Source organism: Mastigoproctus giganteus, chromosome 9 (genome assembly GCF_048544385.1).
Source record: "Mastigoproctus giganteus isolate SK-2022 chromosome 9, ASM4854438v1, whole genome shotgun sequence".
NCBI classification, from domain to species: Eukaryota; Metazoa; Arthropoda; class Arachnida; order Uropygi; family Thelyphonidae; genus Mastigoproctus; species Mastigoproctus giganteus.
Genome location: NC_143583.1, coordinates 51,758,813 through 51,782,987, shown reverse-complemented (window position 1 = coordinate 51,782,987; position 24,175 = coordinate 51,758,813). Strand labels below are relative to the sequence as shown.

Below are 24,175 nucleotides of genomic sequence, written 5' to 3'. Positions count from 1 at the left end.
TTTTAAGCCTGCCCTCTGCTCTCATTCTGATGTGACATCTAGGGGCACCATTTCGTCAGCTAGCCTTGGGTGTCAAAATAGCTTGACACGGAACTGATATGGTCTGTCAGTGGTGCCCCCTTTGATACCAGCACCCTTGGCACCTGCCCCAGTGCCAAGGCATCCCTACGCCACTGCTTCAAACCTCCCAACATCAGTTAAAGCTGATGTTGGGAGGTTTGGGTACTAAAGTTCAGAATAACATTCCATGTAGGGATAAGAATATCATCCTATTTGGTCATTATTCTTTCAGTATTGATGACACATTGTGCTTTAAGTTCTTTAGTAATTCTTCCTTGGGAACATTAAGGAGACCCCTTTAGAGGTGTTTAAAGTTCTGTAAGTTTTTTTTGTAAAGTTTTGTTTGTTTTGTTACTGAAGTTGGAAGATTTTCAGAAGTTGTGTGATTCTGAATTTTGGTTGTATGATATTCATGGGCTGAAAAATTCTATACCTGCCTGGAGCTGTAGTTAACTACAGCTCCAGGCAGGTATAGAATTTTTATTTTTTTTCTGTAGTTAACTATAGCTCCAGTTGAAAAGGCTTTTAGGCTAAAGGCCAACCATTAATGAGATATGACCTCATCCAGGATAGTATTCTTTGAGTTTCTTCAACAGCTGCATTCCATTATCAAAATATCAAATATGTTGAAACAAATGTATAACAAGAAACATTTCACCTGAATCATATTACATACAGAAAAATCATCGTTTTTCTTTTGAGTTTCTGCTGACGGACAGTTTTGTAGAAGCTGTTTCAAAAGAACATTCTGCTTTCCACCTTCATTGCATTCTTGAAGAGAAATCTTGAAATTATTGGAACTTGAATGACCTGAAGTATAAGTTATATTATAATGAAAACAATATTATAAAGACAATAGTAATTTCAATTTTATATATAAAATAATATTATGTTTAAAATAAATTTCATTATAAATTATCAGATTAAAAATGTTTTGTGAAATGTTTATCACATAATCCTTTTTAAGGTGTAAATAGCCTAGCTATTCTCGGAGAAAGTCACAAGAGAAAATGTTTGTGTCCAGGTGACTTGTGCTCCTTAACAAATTAAAATTTAATCAGTTTTAACTTAATTTACAAGTCTTATAATATGACAATGTTAAGACAATTTTCTTATGCCAATTGTCTTAACATCCAGAGGAAACATTGGCTAAAGAATCTGACATTCTATCTGCTTGTGGGAAACAAATTTTCCATGTAATAACTGAATTTTAATGGCTACCGATCAACATTAGTTTCCTTTCTATGCCTTCTTAAAATAAACAGAAGCTTTGAAAAGGGATTTAATAATCTTCTCCTCATTTTCTATTTTTTTTTTTTTTTTTTTGTAAATATACAGTGGTACCTTGGTTTGCGAGCATAATTCGTTCCGGAAACGTGCTCGAAGTCCAAAGCACTCGTATATCAAAGCGAATTTCCCCATAAGAAATAATGGAAACCCAGATGATTTGTTCCAAAACTCAAAAATATTCATATACTGTAAAAATGATTAATACAAAATACATACCTTTTTATATTTTTAATATTTAAATTTAATATACACAAAGCAATCGAATTTATTAATTATTGGGTAGGACGACTTTCACTGTCTCTAACGGAATCACTGCAATCTGTTGACTTTTTTCTTTTTGTGCGACTTTCACAAGGAATCTTTCCAATGACACTTGCTTTTGCCTCCTTTTGAGGATTTCAGAAATCAGATTCATCACTGGCACTATTACAAAATGAGGAGGCACGCTTGATACACATAAACAAAGTTGCGCACGTGTAGCAACTGAATAAACAACACCGTAAAGGCCGAGATACACTATTAACACCTCACATTTTACTAAAGCACATTTCTAGGGGTTACTACCATAAAACAATAAAAACAATTTCCAGTTGCGTTCCTGCTAGTGGAATCTGTTATAAACTGGTAGTAAACCCGATCTAATTGCATTTGCGATTATACTAGCTGGAATTGTTGGTTTTTACGTTATTATGGTGAAATGTGTTTCTCCTTCGCTGATATAAAAAACCATAAATACATTTTCAAAATCTTCTCTTCATTCCTATCGGGTTGCGGTGATTCTGCGTTCGACTGCCATTTCTTGTAAACACAAAGGCGAATTCAGTTCGTGTTATATAAGATATCGTTCCCGTATTTATAAATCGTGTATGATCGAATTCGTGTAGTGTAAACACGTGTTATACGAGGACTGACTGTACTCGTATTGCAAGACCTCGCTCGTTTATCAAGTTAAAATTTATTAAAAATTTTTGCTCGTCTTGCAAAACACTCGCATACCAAGTTACTCGTAATACAAGGTACCACTGTACAAGGAAGATATTTCTGCTACAGCGGTGATCTTTTTACATATTTAAAATGTATAAATATTTCAAAAATTAGTAAATAAAAAAGAATGAACTTTATCTGACCAAGTTGCCTGAACCTAAATGCAGCTCCTTGACAGGAACAGAAACATGGCAACTATGCCCAATCAAATAGTCAGAAAAGACCCACCCATCCCAAAGCTTACTGAATCCAAGAAAGAAAGCTAATTCACTGATTGAACAGAATAGACAAGATAAAAAATGGCAAGAAAAATAACAAATTTTCAAAAACAAATTAAAAAAAAAAAAAACACACACACACAAGCCCACATGCACAAATCAATCACTTCACAAAAAAACACCAAAACTTGGTCCTTGAGGCGTGCTGCCTGCAGCACACGGAAAAATGCCGCCCCTCTGTGTTACTAGGCAGCACTAGGTGATAGATGACTTTCATCAACCAGTGCAATACCACCAATTTGCTTATTGGAGGCTTGAAGTGGTGGAACCCATCTTTAGTCTCCAGAGCTAAGTTCGGGTGAACTCTTCCCTATCTCATCCATCATGCAGTATGATTGAACTCTTTTGAGGTTATGACGAACACCATGGCAAGATCCATACTTCCTTACATTTCGAGGGTCCAGCTCTTAAACAGTCTCCACAGGAGGGCTACTAATTAACACACTGGACCGAACTTATTGGTAACTTATCTAGGAGGCTTCCCTTCCGGATCAGCTAGTCTATAATCTTGCTACCTCTACTTTGCTAGATAGCAACTGGAGGGAGTCTGAGTAATGTGTATGTGGGGGGCATTGTCGAGGCCACGTTATGTCGGTTGGTTGGTTTAAATGGAAGTTTATTGGCACAAGGGCAACTAAGGCCAAATTGTGCCTATCACAGTAATTGTGCAAATGATTTTTTTTTTTTTTTTCCAGTCATATGTCAGATAAGTTCAGATAAATGAATTTGTTTTATAAAACTAAATAAATCGGAAAGATTTGCGGCATCACTGAGAATATGGTTCATCTCTAATGAATTGTTTTGGGTTAAAACCGATTTAAAATTTGTTAATCGGCAGCATGATTGTAAGGACACTCGAGGAGAATGTGTTTCACTGTAAGTAGGGCGAAACAATGGCGACAGTGAGGAGGTTCATCCCCTGTCAACAAACGGAGGTGGGTGATATAGGTATGCCCAATGCGTGTCCTTGCAAGGACAACCTCTTCTCATCTGTTTAATCATGAACTAGATTTCCAGAATTGTGGCTTTTTCTTGATTTGGAAAAGTTTATTGTGGGTCTGTTGCTGCCATACTGATGTCCATTGGTCAATACATAACTGTTTTATGATAAGTTTACAGTCCATATAAGGAATCGAGGCAAGTGAACATACGGGGTTGACTGGATTTTTTTGCTGCTTGGTCTGCTTTCTCATTTCCCTGGATTCCAGGATGCCCAGGAATCCAGCAGAACCTTACCTCTGTGTTATATTTTGCACCATATTTCTTGATTTTAATACGCTTTGCACGTATAACTTTTTGATCTTGTTGCTCTCGACTAATTCCTCTTCAGTAACATTTAATAAGTCCCACTCAGAGAGCACTCCTTTGGATGAATTTAGGGTGGTATGTGGAGTTACTGTGACAGGAATATTAGCAAATTTTGAGATTCTTCAGAGTGCCTACTATTCATAGTCTCTATAAGTAGACCTCCGTAGCGGAGTCTTTTCACCATTTTAGGTGGTCCGGCAGCATTCTCGAGACATTTCTTGATAAGAAATGGAGAAAGTGCACAATGCACTTGGTTGACTTGTTTGGGAATGTATTAAAAGAAACAGTGGTGATTCCTTTTTGGAAACTTCTGTTCTTTGTCTCTTAGGATGGGAAGTGCCAAATTCAGTTTGGTCCTAAAGCCGCTAGAGTGACCAAGCGGTGTAAGTTAGTTTGTTAGTTTTAAGGAAAAAAAAAAAGAAAGGTGGTTTTCCTTTCTGTAACTTACTTACAGTTCGTAAGAGTAAGTTAACAATAAATAACTTTAAACGTAAGAAAAACTTTCCAAATTAACAAGAACTGTAGCAGTGAGAAAAAGCTTTGTAAATAGCTCAGAGAATCGCTCGATCACAATAACGCTTGGAACCCGGGGCCACACGTTATGTCAAGGATCTGGGTATATTCTTACCATGTGTACGCCATATCCAAAAATTTTATTACTTCATACAGCATATCTTCCCTCCCACTTTTTCTTACTATTGAATACACCATGAATTGTCAAACTAACAGAGCAAACTTATCTGCAAAAAGATCTAAACCTCCAAAACACTTTCTAGTTCATTTCACATATATACATGGTCTCAGTTCTAATCTGAATGATGTCCATTTTCACTTATAGTCTGCCAAACCCCCATGTACTTTTTCTGACAGAATCACAATTATCGGTTGATTCAACCAATGCTCATCTCAGTTGCCCAAATTATTCACTGTATGATTCCTTTCACCTCAACGGTGGTACTTGTGCATATGTCTGTTTTTTCTGATATTCCTGTCAAACTTGGTAATTTGGAATCTCTTCTTTCTGATCTTTTCTGGGCTTAAAATCTCTCTACCTCATTCTGTCTCCAATTCATCTGTTGAACTGTTGAATTCATCTGTTTAATTTCCCAGATATTGACTGGAATTTGGGGGCTGGTCACTCACACACTAGCAAGGCTTTTGTGGATTTATTGGATGACTGTTTTCTACATCAGCATGTTCAGGAGGCAACTAGAGGGAGTAATACTCTTGATTTGATTATCAGTAGTGATTCTTCATGCACTAAGAATCTGCAGGTAAATGAAACACTAGGTGGCAGTGATCACAGTGCGCGGAAGTGGGATTTACTCAAAGAGGTAACTACCATTAGGAGTAAAGGGAAGGGTTATTGCTTTCGTAAAGGCAACTACGATGGACTGAGACAGTATTTAAATTCTATACAGTGGGACCAACTGATGATGTTACCAACAGCAAATTCAAAATGAATATCATTCAAAGAACTTATCTTGGAAGCTACTAGGCTTTACATACCAACTAAGAAATATTGTTCAAGGTTTAGGCCTAAGTGGATGTCAGATGAACTAATGAGACATATGGCAGAGAAGAAAAATGCATGGGATACATACAAATTAACACGTGACACAGAAGCCTATGATAGATACAAGTTGATCTGTAACCAAGTTACAAAGGAGGTTAGGCAGGCGAAGGCAGATTACGAGAAATCTTTGGCAAGGGATGCAAAGAAAAACAGCAAGGAGTTCTTTACTTATGTAAACTCTAGAAGGAAGGGGATGAATCAGATTGGTCCACTTAATATCGATGGGTCAACTGTTGATGATCCTGCTCAGGTAGCAAACAAACAATGAATATTTTGCATCGACATTCACACATGAGGAGTTATTCAGCGAGTGAAATGCCAGAGGTGTATTCAACTCTGGCAGTAAGCTAGAGAATCTTGTAATAATTGAGAGAAAAGTGGAGAAGTAATTGTTGAAGATAAATACAAGAAAGGCACCTGGGGTGGATGGGATCTATCCAGTTATATTAAAGGAAGCAGCAAAGGAAGTAAGCAAACCCTTAGCCATAATTATGAGAGCTTCCTTGGATTCAGGGGAAGTACCCATGGACTGGAGATGTGCAAATGTAACCCCAATTCACAAAGGAAGATCAAAGGGCGACACAAATAATTATAGACCTGTTAGTTTAACTTCCGTTCGTGGAAAATTAATGGAGTCACTGGTTAAAGAAGCACTGCAGGATCATCTAGACAAGACTTCAGTCATAGCTCAGACACAGCATGGTTTTGTTAAGGGGAAGTTTTGCCTGACCAATTTGATTGGATACTATATGATGCAGTCACAAAAGAACTGGATGCAGGGAATAACTTTGATATTATATACTTGGATCTTAGAAAGGCTTTTGATACTGTTGCACATGGAAGACTGCTGCACAAATGGGAGCAGTGTGGCATTGGAGGCAAATTGCTGCTGTGGATAAAGGGGTGGTTGATGGGGAGAAGACAGAGAGTGGTAATCAATGGATACTGCTCATCGTGGACTAATGTTATTAGTGGAGTCCCTCAGGGTTCAGTATTGGGTCCATTATTGTTTTCTGTATTTATAAATGATATTGATGATGGCATATCAAGCTTAATGCCGAAGTTTGCAGATGATACGAAGGTTGGCAGGGTTGTCAAGGACACTACTGACACTATGCTACTGCAATAGGATCTGGAAAGGTTGAGCAGATGGGCTTCGACGTGGCAAATGAAGTTTAACATTGACAAATGTAAAGCACTACATATTGGCAAGCAGCAACCCCAGAGCAACGTATCAACTCTGTGGTACTACTCTGACAGTGGTAGAGAATGAAAGGGACCTGGGGGTAGTTGCGCAGGCAGATATGAAGTTTTCTGACAGTGCAGACGGGCTGCAAGAGTAGCTCATGGTGTATTGTCAATGATATATAGGAATTTTTCTAGCAGGGATAAGGAGGTGATTATTCCCTTGTATAAGGCAATGGTCAGACCACACCTAGAGTACTGTATACAGGTCTGGAGGCCTCATTTCAAGAAGGATGTAGAGATGCTGGAACGAGTACAGAGAAGGGCAACAAGATTAGTGAATGGAACAAAGGGGTGCTCTTATGAAGAAAGGCTTAAGTTTTGCAAATTACAGTGTCTGGAGACTAGGCACCTTCGAGGTGATCTGATAGAGGTGTATAAAGCCTTGAATGGTTTGAGCATGCTCAATGCTGATGGGATTTTTCCTCTTGCTCAGAATAATCACCTGAGAGGGTATAAATTCAAATTGAGAAAAGACAGATGTAGGATAGACATGAGGAAATTTGCCTTTAGCCAGCAGGTGGTTGGTTGGTGGAATAAACTTCCATCCCTTGTCGTGGAAGTTGATAGCCTAAATAAGTTTAAGGCTCAGCTGGAAAAGTTGTTTGTTTGTTTGTTATTTGGTTTTTAGGAGCATTAGCAACTAAGGCCATATTGCTCCGAGGATATGCGGTAGTCATTCCCTGACCTTTCCGCATCCTCCGTATTTGGTGGTCACGGGCTCGAACGTCGGTCTAATCAAGAAGCGTGTGCTACGCACTGCTGCTCTTGCCCACCTGGCTACAGAGGAGGCCACTGGACAAGTATTTCGAACGAACAGAGGGGTGAAGTGGAAGTGGTTATTTTTTATTTATGTATTTATTTATTTTTATTTATTTAATTAATTTTTTTTTTGGCTGATGCTGCATAAGCTTGCTTTCTTGCATCAAATGCCTCTACTAATGCTAACTTTCCCAACTCCTTGTAAGAAGTTCTTTATCCATAGAAGTTCTGACTGCTACCTGACAATAGCCCCTAGTTCATCTAAAATCTTTGCAACATGCTGGCGAGCCTTAAGTAAATCTATAATGCAAATTTATATTTCACTGAATAAGGGAATTGCTTGGAATCCAATAGAAACAAGTCAAACTGAGATTCCAAAAGAGATTCTAATGCTGGCTGAACCTAGAGCAGGGTTGTGTAAAGACCAGATGACAAAGTCTGTGATGCACTTAATTTATTTCAAAGTATGACTTGAGAGAGAGCAAGTTGATGTCCCTGCCCAATGAAAGTATGATGTGACAAACAATGCTTCTAAAAATAGAAACACAGTTTGAATGGGGGGGGTGGAAATTTAAATGATTGGCAGTAGGTCCATATTTTAATTTTAGAAAAATTATAGTGCTGTTGATGAGTTAAAAAATAGTAAAAAAAAAAAACTCCTACATAGCAACATAAATGTTAAATGAATTGTGATTTAAGATTTTATATAAAGAGTGACCAATGGTGTTATGAATATTAGTAATAGTATTAGCTGCATAGTGAAAGGACACCCTAAGCTTTTGCTGCTCCAAGAAAAAATAATAATAAATAAATAAACCGCCTATTTGACTCTCTCATGTAGATATCTATTCAGCTGAGCTTTGAACTTCCCCAAGTTGTCAGCTTCAACCACCCATAGAGGCAATTTATTCCAATAATTAATAACTTAATTATTAATTAAGCTAATAGAGAAGGTGTTCTTACATTTTTACCATTTTATTGACTAAATTGGCATATTAATTTATTTTCTAGAAGTAGCTTTATATTCCTAGTCACGATACTTAGAGATTTTGTGGGTTATTACTTAGTATTGATAAAACTTGTACCGTTTGAAACTTCCCGCCATTGTGTAGTATCGAAAGGAATAGCATTACGTATATCTCAAACTTGATAGCATAAAGTATAACAGAAAACTAGATCGCGTAATACGTAGCACTGTAGTAAGAATCTGTTAGATTAGTATAGTATTGGCAATTAATCAATTAAATTGTATTTAAATGGAATCATGCCCCAGACTGGAGCAGCAAAGAAACTTGTGCAAAGTAGTGAAAGTGCCGTGGTTCGCTCTAGAACCGTAGGGACGATTCTCCAACGCATCACAGCCTAAAAAAATGTGCAAAATGCAATACGTTTGCGGATCTCTCTCGAAACAGGACATGATATAGCCATGGACGATGTCTTTGAGTGTGCTTGGTGCAGAGAATGTGAAGAAATTAGGTGCCAACTCAGCATTCTGATGGGCGTCTATGAGAGGTTGACAAGTCAGGTGGATTTCTTCAAATTAATTAAAATGGGGGCCCATCAAGTTCTCATCTGCCCAACTCAATGCCACAGCACACTCATATGCACCAGGCTAAACAGAGGCAACCTACAGAGCACAATGTGCTGGTCCCACAGGAGCTAGTTATTGTTGGTGACTCAACTGTCAGGGAAATGGGAAATATATTGTGCAAAAAGGATAGGTGGAATAGGACCAGGGTATGTCTTCCAGGTGCAAAAGTTGATGATTTTATAGAGCAGATGTCATCTTTTAAGGACACAAAAGGTGATATCTTTGTACATGCTGGCAAATGACATTAAGTGTAGGAGATCTGCAGATTTACTAAGCAAGTACAGGTCAATAAATCCACAAAAGCCTTGCTAGTGTGCGAGTAACCAACCACAAGTTCCAATCTTATATCTGGGAAGTTAAAATCCTCCATTATAATGGAGGATTTTAACCTTTTCAGCATTGACTACAGGTCAATGCTGAAAAAATGTCACGAGTTAGGGATAAATTTGAAAGTTTCGGCAATCTTGCCCAGATATGATAGGAGGGAGTATATGATGAGAGCCTTGTCAATCAATTTGGCCCTAGAGAGATTGTGTAGGGCTCATGGGGTAGAAGAATATTTATTATTATTATTATCATTAGCCATATGGTGCAAGGAAGCCTGAGGCTTATGCTGCACCAGCCAAAAAAAAAAATTTTTCTGAATTACCCCGAGAGAGAGAGAGAGTAGAAAGGAATCACCAAGAAAAAGAAGAATGATGATATCCAGCTCAGGACCCTGGGTGTGCCAAGCCCATACTCACCAGATGTGAGCCCCTGGGGGCAATATTTGAAGAATATCAGAAGGGTGCAAGAATATTTGCTGATGCTAACGAGGCAATGTTAAGTGGGCCAGAAAACTGCTAAAATGGAGGAATTCACAGACTAATAAATTAACAATAACTGCAGGCAGAGGTGGAAATGATTCTTGCACTGCTTCGATTGGAATGTGCAGAAGCCAGGAAAGCCAGTTGCTGGGGATTTCAGGAACTGCTGGGGGTCATGAAATAAGTAAATACATGGGCTGTGTTAGAGTAACTAAGAGTAAGAACAGGTGCATGTATACTTGCATGTACACCAATGCTAGGAGTGCAGTAAATAAATCCGATGAATTTGAAGTAATGGTTAAGACATCCAAGGCGAATATTATAGGGATATCAGAGACAGGGAGCCACTCAGATATAAGGGGTGCAGAATTGGAATTTTGGGAGTAGAACGTGTACAGAAAGTATATAGGATAGGAAGGGAGGAGGGGTTATGCTGTTAGTTAAGAAACGAAATCTAAGGAAGTGCATCCAGTTGACATGGATGGACAGTGCAATGCTCAGTTTAGTGTGACATAGGCACTGGGAAAGCAAATACGAGGGTAGGAGTTTGTTATAGTTTGTTAACGACTGATAAGTACAATGAACAATTATACAGAGAAACAGAGGGGGCCAGTAAATCAGAGCATCTTATAATGGAGGATTTTAACTTCCCAGATATAAGACTGGAACTTGTGGGTTGGTCACTAGTACATTTGTGGATTTATTGGTTGATTGTTTTTTTTTTACAGCAGCATATTAGAGAGGCAACAAGAGGGAGTAACACTTGATCTGATTATTAGCAGTGATTATTCATGCATTAACAATTTACAGATAAAGGAACCACTAGGTGGCAGTGATTGCAGTGTACTGAGGTAGGATTTACTTTAAAGATGTAACTACCATAAGGGGTAAAGGGAAGGGTTTTTTTGCTTTCGTAAAGGCGACTACAGTGGTCTCAGAGATTTTTTAGGTTCTATACCGGACCAACTGATGATGTAACCAACAGCAAATTCTAAATGGGAAGCATTCAAGGAAGTAATTTTGGAAGCTATTAGGCTTTTTGTTCCCACTAAGAAATACTGGTCTAGATTTAGGCCCAAAATGATATCAGATGAACTAATGAGACTCGTGGCAGAGAATAAAAATGCATGGGATGCACATAAATTGTTGGGTGACACAGAAGCCTATGGTAGATACAAGCTGGTCTGTACTCAAGTCACAAAGGAGGTTGTTGTTGTTGTTGTTGTTGTTGTTGTGGGGGTTTGATGGTGCATAAGCTGCTTTGGCTATAATGCACCTATTCATTTATTGTAATAATATATGAGAAATTCTTGTAACGTCAGAAAAGGCTGAAATCAGAAATGCCTAAAACTCCAATTTTCTTCAGAAAGTTAAAAAATTCTGGAATATTTTTATTGTCACCAATAATAGCAGGGTCGTATTTCTGTCTTGTTTATAGTATGGGCGCATTCAATGAGAATGTGTTTAACAGTCAAATTTATAGAACTATGTGGACACTGTGGTGGATCATCTCCTGAGTAAATGTAGGTGAGTCAAATGTATATGGCCTATTCTTGCTCTTTAAAGAACTACTTCTCATCTAGATGTACGGACACTGGAACACCAAATTTTAGGATCCCGTTTAAATCGAAAAAAATTATTATTTGTTTGAGAGTGCTGTTGTTGTTATTTTTTTTTTTTTTGGTGCAAGGGCTACATAGGCCATATTGCACCTCTCAATGGTATGAATCATACACATGCATCATAATTACTATGATCTCAATCAAAAACGATTATATAATTTTATCTGCTTGATAAAGTAGAAAAACTCCAGCAGATTAGCATCGTTACCTATGATATGGTTTAGTGTCAAGGGTACTTTAAGATTAGACAGAAGGTGAATGAGACTTTTTGGGCAGCGGTGTACAAAGCACATTCAACAAGAATATGTTTCATTATAAGTGGAGAATTGCACTGCGTGCATTGCGGAGATAAAGGTGCGTAAGTTGACTGTGCTCAATTCGTGCTCCGGTTAAGAGTACTTCCTCTTTTCTGTTTACACGGAAGCTGGAGGTCCATGACTGCAGTAGAGGTTTAATCTGATGGAGTTTATTTTGTGTTTGAGCTTGCCATTGAATTGACCAATGTTCCATACAGATTTTTTGTATATTACATTTGTAGTCAGGATATGGAATATAATAATGAGATAATTCTATGTTGATTGGATGCTTGGATAGTCTGCAAGTTCATTTCCTGGTGTCCCAGCATGGGCTGGAATCCAGCAGAAGATGACCACTCAGTGAAGTTTCTGGATAAATATCAATTTGGATTTTATGAACTTTATTAAAGGATGGGTATGAGAGATGTTCTGTAAAGTTAAAAACGCACTCTGGGGAGCCCGTATATATCATGCTTTTTTGGATGAACAGAGGTAGAATAGGATCTAGTGCAAGCTTGATGGTGCATAATTCAGCTGTATAACTACTGCATTCAGGATTAAGTGATACAGAAACGGTTTTATGAGGGAGGACAACTGCAGCACCCCACTCCATTATCAGACTTTGACCCATCCATATATATTTTTGTAAAATGCAAATAATTTTGGGTGTGGGCACTATGGAGTTGTATGTTGACATTCGCAAGATAGCGCTTACCCCAGTTTAGAAAGTAACTGTCACAGGATGGTTTGATAGAGTTGTTGTTGTTGTTGTTTAAGAGCTATTGGCGCAAGAGCAGCTTAGGCTATAATGCGCCTAATCTAGGTTAGAGTTTCATATTTCGACATTTTTTATTATGTTGTTCAGATGGGAAGCCAAGATTTTATTTTATAATTACGTAACTTTTTGGTAAATGTTACACTATTTATTTTTATATGTTTTGGTAGTATCCGATTAACTTAAGGAAAAAGAAAACGTCGGTAATATTTGGCCGGTTATCTAAAATTGTTTTGAGCGTTAGGTTGTTTTGTGCGTTCATGGTTATTTGAAAGGCTTTTTTACGTTCTGAAGTAAATCTTGGACAGTTCACCATGAAGTGATGTACAGTGAGTGGAACTTGACAGTTTTGGCACTGAGGAGGGTCTTCACCTCTGAGTAGGTAAGAATGGGTCATATGGGTATGCCCAATTCGCAATCGAGCAAGGATCACTTCTTCGTGTCTGTTGGATCGGCAACTGGTAGTCCATGGTCGGAGTGTTTGTTTAATTACACGAAGTTTGTTGTTACTTTGATCTTTCCAATGTTGTTGCCATTGTTTTAAACTGCTTTGGTGGATTAACGACTTGTAATCGGTATATGGTATTGAGCGGAATGCATAGTAAGAGGTGGCAGCTTCTCTTGCCGCTTTATCTGCTTTTTCATTCCCAGTTATTCCTGTGTGGCCTGGAATCCAACAGAAACTGATCTTGTGATTATTTTGCAATAGCTGAGATACTGTATATTGTACCTGTTGTAAAACTGGGTGTGCTTTAGTATTGGCATTCTGTAAAGCAATGACAGAGCTAAGCGAGTCCGTGAAAATTATGCTGTCTGCTATCTGTTCATGTTTAATTTTGTTTACGGCCATCAAAATGGCTTGTAATTCTGCTGTAAAGATGCTGCATTCTTTTGGAAGTTGTTGGATGAGAGTACAGTCTTCAGAGTGAATCGCAGCTCCTACACAAGTTTCTGTTTTTGAGCCATCTGTGTATATGAAAGTTGAATGTTCATATTTTTCTTTGTATGCTGCATGTAGTTGCTGGTAGTTTGTTCTCGGGAGATTTGTTTTCCCCCAAGATTGGAAATGCAGGTCACACACAGGTTGAATTATGATCCATGGTGGAATAATGTGTGTAGTCGTGGTAGCTATGCTATCATAATTAAGCTCTCGGCATAACAGTAAATCTTTTAGTCGGATGTTGGAAGGGCGGTTTATTCGTGGATGGGCTTGGTATACATTTTCCAAGTACGATGAAAACAGAACCTCTCTATTTGGATGGTCGGTGATGGATTTTATCTTTGCAGCATAGTGTAATAATAAGTTCTGTCGTCTAAGTTGTAGTGAAGGTTCATGGGCTTCTGCATATAGGCTTTGTACAGGCGAAGTGCGAAAAGCTCCAAGTGCTATACGGAGTGCACTGTGGTGTATGGGATCTAACCATCTCAGTGCACTTGGTCTTGCAGAGTCGTAAACTGGTGCTCCATAGTCCAGCTTGGAACGCACTATTGCTCGATAAAGTTTAAGTAGTGTATGTCGATCTGCACCCCAAGTTGTTGCGGAGAGAACTTTGAGTAGATTTAACTTCTTGATGCAAGAATGTCTTAGTTGCTTAATATGTTCAAGGAATGTCAGTTTTTTATCTAAGAGAAGTCCTAAGAATCTTATGCTTGGTACAACTGGGATCATATATCCATCTAGCTTAAGTTCAGGATCTGGGTGTAGGTTTCGTTTCCTACAGAAGTGTATACATGCAGTTTTCTGTGTGGAAAACCGGAAGCCATTTGTTTGTGCCCATTGACTTATTTTATTTATTGCTCCCTGTAACTGCCGTTCTATAGTTCGCATACTCTGAGAATGATAGGACATACTGAAATCATCAACGTATAAAGCGGTATCAATAGGTTTTGGTATATGCTCAGTTATGGAGTTTATTTTGATAGCAAAGAGGGTTGTGCTAAGCACAGACCCCTGAGGTACACCCTCTTCTTGGGTGAAAACTTTTGAAAGAGTATTCTGCAATCTAACTTGAAATGACCTGTGGAGTAAGAAATTTTGAATATATTTAGGAAGATGTCCACGTAATCCAAGGTGGTATAGGTTTTGAATAATTCCATAACGCCACGCAGTATCGTAAGCTTTTTCTATGTCGAAACATATCATTACGTGGTGCTCTTTTCGGATAAAGGCATTCCGCACACTGTTTTCTAATTTGATCAGTAAATCTAGTGTTGAACGATTTTTTCTGAAACCATGCTGTGCTGGATTGAGGAGGTTATTTCTGTTCAAAAACCATGTTAGACGAGCATTGATAATTTTCTCCATAACTTTTCCCAGGCAACTGGTTAGAGCAATTGGACGGTAGTTGCGTGGGTCAGAGAGGTCTTTCCCCGATTTTGGGAAAGCAAGAATTATTGCATGACGCCAACTGTCTGGAAATTGGTTTTCTAGGAAGATTCTGTTATATGGTTCTAGTAATGCCATTTGGGATTGATCATCGAGTTGTTTTAACATCATATAGTGGATTTGGTCTGGACCTACAGCACTTTGCTTTGTCTGGGATAGAGCGTGTTTCAATTCGTAGAATGTTAAGGGTAGGTTGTACTCTTCATTATTTCTTGTGGAAAAATTCAGTTTATGTCTTTCCATTCTTGCCTTGTATATTTGAAAACTGGGAGTATATGAAGTGGTCGCTGATATTCTGGCGAAGGTTTCGCCCAGTGCATTGGCTATTTCTGATGGCTCTGCAGTGACTTGTCCATTCCAGTTTAGGATCGGAGTTGGGGTAATCGGGTATCTGCCACTCATTTTGTTAATTTTATTCCAGACAGTTTTAGATGGTGTGGAACTTGTTAATGTAGATGCAAATTTTATCCAGGATTCTTTCCTACTGGCCCGCCTAATATATCTGGCTCTTGCCCGTGCCTTCTTGAACAATATGAGGTTCTCTAAAGTTGGATATCTGCGAAAAGTATTCCAGGTTTTGTTTCGCTCTTTCTTAGTCTGCGCACATTCTGCATTCCACCATGATTTTGGATGTGTTGGAAAGTGAGACGATGTTTTTGGGATAGAGTGTTCAGCGGCTTGAATTATTTTATTTGTTATATATTGTACTGCTGCATCTAACGGTTTTTGCTTGATGGTATCAACATTTAGTTTTGCTAATGTTTTATAAGTTTCCCAATCTGCTTCATTTATTTTCCATTTGGGAGTTTTGCGTGACTTGCATGTGGTTCCTAGTGTCATGGTGATGATTATTGGATAGTGATCACTGCTGAGAGGATCACTGTGCACTGACCAATCAAGTCTTGGAAATAGTATTGGAGAACATATAGACAGGTCTATAGCTGTAGTATTTCCTGATGGAAGATGTGTATAAGTATGTGTGCCGTCGTTCAACAAAGTTAAATCATTCTCGTCTATCCATTTTTCAATTTGTTTTCCTCTCCGATCTGTGGTTGTGTTACCCCACACAGGGCTATGCCCATTGAGGTCGCCTAGTATACAGAAGGGGGTTGGCAACTGCCTTACAATGTCTTCTAAGTCCTGTTGTAATAAATTTTGGTTTGGTGGAACATAAATTGTTATTACTGTTATGAGGGATCTAGCGGCTATGCGTACTGCAATCGCTTCAAGGGTTGTGTTTAGCGGGACAATCTGGGAAGGAATGCGAGAATTTATTAGTATTGCCACACCACCATGGGTTGTGCCACCTGTTACTCTGTCCTTTCGGTATGCTGTATAGTTCTTTATTAAGGTAGAGTCTTGAGGTCTGAGGTAGGTTTCTTGTAAGCAAAGACATAATGGTGCATACTGTGTAATCAGGTCATATATATCACCTATGTTAGTGCGGAGTCCTCTACAATTCCACTGGATTATGGTTTTCATTATTTGATTTTGGAGAGGTTTTCGGTCTGTTTCCTAGATGCTGTTTTAAGTCTTTCACACGTTGGTTTTTCCTTTTTCGGGAAATATGGTTTTCCGGTGTCCATATCGTCTTCCGCGAAAATCTCTAATACTGGTTCATCTGCTTGGTTGGTTGCTTCTGTCTCCATTTGTTCGGTTGCCTTCTGACTTATGACATGTTTTCCTTGAGGTGCTTTCGATTCTGAGTGTTTCTTATCGGGAGGCACGGAAAGTGGTGTGTTGGTGAGTTTTTCTTGATGTTTTGGCTGGGAAATTGTGAGTAGTGCTCGTGCCCAGTCTGAGATAGATTTCTTTGGAGGAATTGTAAAATCTGTTTGGGTTTCTATTGTACGACAATTCGTTATGACCTGCGCGTAGGAAGGTCTGTTTAAGATAGTCGGGTGTATAGTTCTCTTAGCTTCTTGGTATGTGACAGAATGTTCCACTTTATACCGCTGAATCTGCTTTTCTCTTTTCCAATATTCACAATTCTTGGAATAGGCAGAATGGTCTCCCTTGCAGTTTGGACATTTCGGTTTCTCGGATGAACAGTTCTGATTGCTGTGATCCTGGGACCCGCAGTTGGAACAGATAGCTACACCACGGCATGCCATTTGTGAATGACCATACTTTTGGCATTTAAAGCAGCGGAGAGGATTTGGAATGTATGGTCTGATGTTACAATTTAGATATCCGGCCTTCACAGTTGTAGGTGGTTTAGGAGTGTTGAACGTTAGTATGATAGTTCTGGTTGGGATAAGTGTCCCATCTCTTGTAATTTTAATCCTTCTCACAGCTATAACGCCTTGATTTTCAAGTTCATTTTTAATTTCTTCTTCGGAGACGCTGATAAGGTCCCACTCAGAAATTACTCCTTTCGATGTATTTAGCGTATTATGGGGAGAGACCTTTACTGGGATCCCACCAAATGTTTTCATTTGAAGCAGTCTTTCTGCGTGTTTGGCATTTGCTGTCTCGACTAGAATGTCGCCTGATTTTAGTCGCTTAACATTTTTTGGTGTTCCAGCCACACTTTCTAAACATTTCTGGATGACGAATGGCGACAATTTTCCTAATGGCTGTTCTGTCGTAGAATTAAAGACAATAAAGGTAGGTGCATTAAGTGATGCTATTTCCTTTTTTTGCCTTTTGGTTGCAGTAGTCACATTGTCCTCATTTTTCCGACTCAAAGGAGTCAGATCTTTGGGATTCGTGGTAATGTTTGAGTCATTCATGTTTGCTCCTTTTGGCCCTGGGAGTGAGAGCTTTTCCTCCCAGGTTTCTGGCCCCGCCACGGGGAGGCAGGAGCGGTGCCACCTAGTGACCAAGCGGAAGTAGATTAGTGGTTAGTAGGACTAGAATATATATAAAAGAAAGGTGACTTTCCTTTCTTAGGAACCTTTGCACTGATACTTTTCAGTAACTATATATATTTACAGAAGAGAATTAACTTTAAACTCTTGATATATCTAACACTCTTTCACTTTATGAATCGCTTTAGAATTGCACAGAAATCGCCTGATCACTAGAAACGCTTTGATAGAGTACCACGGGGGATCTGGATTGACTGGATCTTAGAGAACTTTGTCAAGATGGATATTCAAAGTTTCTGACAATGCCTGCAATCTAATAGCAATAGGCTCTATTGCCCTGGGTTTATTTCTATAGTACATTGGGAACTGAGGATCATCAAGTATCGACTTAATGGGATGGTTAGGTAGACTTTGAATTTTACTTGAATAATTGAGAAGTAACATCTTTCTTCTGAGGCTTAGAGGGAGTTCATGGGCATCAATGCAAAGACTTTGAACTGGCAAAGTTCTATAAGCGCCTATAGCAATCCTCAGGGCAGAATATTGAACAGGGGAAAGTCGTGCTAGCACACTCTCCCTAGCAGAATCATACACTGGTGCACCGTAATCAAGGCAAGATCTGATTATGGCTCTATACAAATGAAGTAACGTGTAACGATCCGCACCCCATGATGTTGATGAAATAACTGAGTATGTTAATTTTTTGTTGACAAGATGTCTGTAGGTATTTAAAGTGTTCTATGAAGTTCAATTTTCTATCAAAAATCAGACCAAGGAGATGAATGCTGTTCACAACTGGGATAGGATGTTTTTTTAAGTGTAGCTCTGGATCTGGATGCATCTGCCGTTTTTTACAAAAGTGAACTACTTTAGAATTCTGACAAGATATTCGATACCCATTCTGTGCCATCCATAGCTGAATATTATTAATTGCAATTTGGAGCTGCCGCTCAATGAAGGTCATGTTCTGCGAACTGCAAGAAACAGTCAGATCGTCCGCATAGAGGTATGAATTCACATTATTGGGAATATTTTTAATCATGTGATTTGTTCTTATTGCGAATAAAGTGGCACTGAGAACAGAGCCCTATGGAACTCCTTCTTCCTGTTTGGGAGAGAACTTGTCAGTATCGAACTTGAAAAGATTGATGCTGAAGGAAGCTCTTTATGAAATATGGTAAGTGGCCTCTCAGGTCAAGGGAATGGAGATCTCTCAGGATACCAAAATGCCATGTGGTGTCAAAAGCTTTCTGTATATCCAGGCATACCATGATGATATGCTCATTCCTGATGAAAGAGTTCCTGATGTTTGTTTCTGCTCTGACCATGAGATCCAGGGTTGATCTATTCTTTCTGAAGAAATTAGATTTTTAGATTCAAGGAACCAAGTGAGTCGATGGTGAATTATTTTTTCTAGAGTTTTACTTAACCAGCTGGTGAGAGAAATGGGTCTATAGTTTTCGGGAATATAATGATCTTTTCCTGGTTTGGGAATTGCTAGTATATAGGAGTGGTGCCAGGAACTTGGGAAAGAATGTTCAAGGAAGATGCGATTGAAAAAGCTCAGCAATGAAGAGACTGATTTATTATCTAAGTGTTTTAGCATTATGTAATATATTCCGTTGGGGCCTGCAGCACTATTTTTTGAGGTAGATATGACTTCTTGAAGTTCAAACAACATAAGTGGTTGATTGTAGGGTACAGAAGATGTACATCTGAAGTTCGGATGGGATTTTTCTGCTGTTACTTTGATCTTCTGGAATGATGGGTCATACGCTGAAGAGGCAGACAACTGTGAGAATACCGTTGTTGTTGTTGTTGTTGTTGTTGTTTGGGGTTTAATGGCACAAGAGCAGCTTCGGCTATATTGCACCTGTTCAAGTTTTATTTCCAGTTATACTGTTACTGATTTGACATATTAGATATGATTGGTTAAGTTTATTAAACCGAGATATGAAAAGAGTTCATTGACGTTTGATTTTTCTCCCATAATGAGTTCAAGGCTTAATGGCTCATTTGAATGCGATTTGAAAGCTGATTGGCAGGCAATTTGGTATTGCGGACATTCTATGATGATGTGCTTTACTGTTAGTGTGGTCAGACACTGAGGGCATTGTGGAGGATCGTCTTTCATTAGAAGGCAAGAGTGTGTTAAACGTGTGTAGCTGATGCGAAGCCACGTGAGGATAACCTCTTCGTGTCTGTTTGACTGTAAACTTGATTTCCAGGATTTCTGCTGCTGTTTTATTTGATATAATTTATTATTTGTTTGAGATTTCCAGGTCTGAATCCATATATTTTCAGAGGCTTTTCGTTGCGCCAATAAAATTAAAATTAAATCAGAGGCTTTTCGACTGACGTTTTTAAAGTCATTGAGTGGAATTTTATGCAAGCGGGGGTTTTCATTTGACTGATGTTTTGCAGCATCATCCGCACGTTCATTGCAGAGTATTCCAGAATGTCCAGGAATCCAAGTGAATCTGACTCTTTGTTTTTTTCCCTAAGGTTTGATAAGGAGATAAGAATTTTTCTTACATACGGATGAGATGGATGATCTGTCTGTAAAGCATATATTGCACTTAATGAGTCTGTGAAAATTATACTTTTTACGAGAGAAGTATTGGCAATGTAATCTAGGGCAAGACTTATTGCAAACAATTCAGCACTAAAGATACTGCACTCTACTGGAAGAGACTGTGAAATTATGCTGTTTGGCAGTGCGACTGCAGCACCAACGTGTGCACCCATCTTGGATCCATCAGTGTACAGATGAGAATAGTCAGAGAATTGCGTTACATAAAAGGAATGTAGTTGTTTTATATGTTGATTTGGGATATTGTTCTGTTTCCATTTTATAAGGAATTAAATTTGGTGTTAAATTTGCCTCTTGTAGACAGATTCTATAAGGATGATTCCTACAGGATGATAACGACCGATCAGTTCATGGATATCATCAATGTTACTGCATACTCTACAGTTCCATTATATGATATGATGAATTATTTGGTTTTGTTACATGAGGGTGGTTCTGACTCTTTTTTGTTTGCAGGGTGTCCAGTGTCCATGTCATCTTCTGCATGAAGGTCTAGGATAGGTTCATTTGGGTCTGCATAATTGTCGTTATCCATGTTTACTAATGTGGTATTGTTTATCTTCCTATTTGGAGCTGAGTCAGTTTTCAATTTTTTATTATCTGATGATCTCTGTGGTGTAGTTGGTGGAACTGTGACTGGGATGTTGTTGGCTCTGTCTACTACCTTTTGCTCCTTAGGAGTTGGTTTCATCAATGATGACAGAATAGATCGGGCCCAATCTGCAATCGATATGGTTGGGGGTACTGCGACTTCAGTTTGTGTTGCTGTTGATTGGTACTTTTGCAATGCTGCTGCTGCATATGTGTTCTTGGGTGTATTCAGCATGATTTGCTTTTTTGCCTCTTGATAAGTAACTTTTTGATCTATCCTATACTTCTGGAATTTTTTTCCTGTTTTCCAGAGATTTGGAGTAGGCTGGATGTGAGCCTTTGCAATTCGGACATTGCGATGTTTTAGCATCACAGTCTGATTGGGAATGATCTTTTGACCCACAGTTTGGACAGACTGGATCTCCTCGACAAGCCATTTGTGTGTGGCCAAATTTTTGGCACTTGTAGCATCTTACAGGATTCGGAATATCAGGTCGTACTCGGCAGTTGAGATAGCCAGCTTTGACACTAGATGGTAAGATAGGTGTTCCGAATGTCAATATGATGTTACGGGTGAGAATAAAATCTACATCTTTCCTAATCATGATGTTTGGCTTGGATCACTTTTTGATGTTTCAGTTCCTGGACCAGTTCAGCTTTTGTTACGTTTATTATATCCCACTCTGCAATTACTCCCTTGGAGGTATTTAATGTTGCATGTGGAGTGACTTGTATGGGTAGACCGCCAAATGTTGATAGATTCATCAGAGTCTCAGAATGTTTACGACTCACTACCTCGACCAATAGGTCACCAGATCTGAGTCTTCTCACCATTTTGGGAGAGCCCGCCACATTTTCGAAGCATTTTTGTATGAGAAATGGTGATCAAGTACTCAAAGACTTGTCCGAGAGAGAGAGAGAGAGAGAGAGAGAGAGAATGAAAAATAAGGAACGATGGGCATTCCTGTTGTTTTGGGTCTTTGCACAGTGTTTTTGACTTTGTTGTGTTGTGGTCAGTGTCATGATCAGCATTGCTGATAGTACTAGAGAGTGCCTAGGCTGCTCAAGTTCAGGATAATTGTCATATTCCATTGTTATTTCCTTTTTGCCCTGGGAGTTAACTTTCCCTCCCAGGTTTCCAGCCCCGCCACGGGGAGGCAGGAGCAGTGCCGCAAGGGGGCAAAGTGGTTAGAGAAGTTAGTTAGTCAGTAAATAAAGAAATATATGTAATAAATAAGAAAGGTGGTTTTCCTTTCTCTGTTCTTACTTGTGATTTTCCAAGTGCAGAACTAGGATATAAATGAACAGCTGATAGAGAACAATATAACTTAAAATGAACTTCTATCTCTCTGAAGAATCGCTATATTATTTGCACTTCGAAAGCTTGACCTCGAATTCGCTTGGCACCCGGGGCCAGAGTGCTGTACATTCTGTTACACATGCAGCATGAATGATTTTTTGCAGCTTTATCAGCCAGTTCATTATCAGAAATTGCGGAATGTGCTGGAATCCATCAGAAGATGATCAGTTGGTGGCGCTCTTCAATGTGCGGTAATAATCTTCTAATTTTATTTAGAAAAGGGTGAACTTTATCTGAAAAGTTACATAATGCCATACTTGGGCTGAGGGAATCAGTGTAAATAACAAATTTTAATGAGCAGTCAGAACAGAGATTTTCTAAGGCTAGTTTAATTGCATATAATTCTGCTGAGAAGATACTGAATTCAGGTAGAAGGGATGCTGAAATAGTGGTATTTAGGAACACTGCTGCTGCTCCAACATTTTAGATAGATTTAGAGCCATCTGTATAAATTGGAGAAAAATCAAAATATCTGTGAGTGTGAACAGCATGAAGTTGTTTCACATTTGATGCTTGAAGAATATTTTTTCTCCACTGGCAAAGGTAAGTGTCACAGGTGGGTAGAGAAGTAAGAGTCCATGGTGGTTAAGCGCACGTTACTACCTGTTGAACAGAATGAATGGAAACATTCCAAACCTGCATCAGTTCAAGAAGGCGAAGACCAGCTGGTTTTATTATACTACGCTTATATCTGTAGGGGTTTTCGAATGGTGGATTGAATAGGTATGACTGAATTTGATGCGAGGCACAACTTTGTATTTTGTACTTCAGTAGCAGTGTTTTTCTACGTAGAGTTAATGGGGGCTCATGAGTGTCAATGTAGAGGCTATGTGCTGGTGATGTTCTGAAAGCCTCAAGTGCAATCCTCAAGGCATTGAGCTGAACTGGATCAAGCGCAAAGCACTTGCTCTGGCAGAATCATAGACAGGAGCACCATAATCGAGACGGGATCTGATTAATTCCCTGTATAACCGAAGCAGGGAGGTGCGATCTGCACCCCATGTCAGGGCAGATAAAATTCTAAGTATATTTAACTTTTTTAAACAGGAAGTACGTACAATTTTAATATGGTCTAAAAAATTTAATTTGTTGTCAAGGATTAATCCTAGAAATCTGATGTTAGTAGTGACTGGGATGGAGACATTGCCAATTTGAAGTTCAGAATCCAGATGAAGTTTGCGTTGTCTACAAATATGGATAGCAACTGTTTTCTATAGTGAGAGTCGATAGCCATTAAGACTGAATTTTAATATGGTCTAAAAAATTTAATTTGTTGTCAAGGATTAATCCTAGAAATCTGATGTTAGTAGTGACTGGGATGGAGACACTGCCAATTTGAAGCTCAGAGTCCAGATGAAGTTTGCATTGTCTACAAAAATGGATAGCAACTGTTTTCTGTATTGAGAGTTGATAGCCGTAAAGGCTGGCCCATTGTTGTATTTTATGGAGTGATATCTCAAGCTGCCTTTCAATAGATCTCATGTTTTGGGAATGGCAGGGAGATGGAAAGGTCATCTGCATAAAGGTATGTCTCAACTGTGTTTGGAAGCTGTTTAGTGATGGAATCGATTCTAAGAGAAAAAAGAGCAGCACTCAGTACTGATCCCTGAAGAACACCTTCTTCCGGAATGAAAGTTGTAGAGAGGTCATTTTGGTAAATTACTTGAAACGATCTAGCGGGTAGAAAGTTCTGAACAAATATGACAAGGTTACCCTGTAGACCGAAAGAATAAAGTTCACTAAGTATGCCATGCTGCATTGTGGTGTCAAAAGCCTTCTCTATATTTATAGAAACCATTATTAGATGTTTGTGTTTAACGAAGACATTGCGAATGGCAA

The 24,175-nt window shown here is 38.8% G+C and overlaps 1 protein-coding gene across 5 annotated transcripts in view; it reads right to left on the bottom strand.

Annotated features, from left to right (window-relative positions):
- LOC150080216 (histone-lysine N-methyltransferase 2C-like) overlaps positions 1-24,175 on the bottom strand; it is a 1,301,638-nt gene that overhangs the window by 431,461 nt on the left and 846,002 nt on the right. For all 5 annotated transcript variants that reach the window (XM_090381514.1, XM_090381519.1, XM_090381517.1 and 2 more), the window contains one exon: positions 737-870. In XM_090381514.1, coding sequence (XP_090237640.1) covers positions 737-870 — 134 coding nt within the window. The remainder of the gene's footprint in view (positions 1-736; positions 871-24,175) is intronic.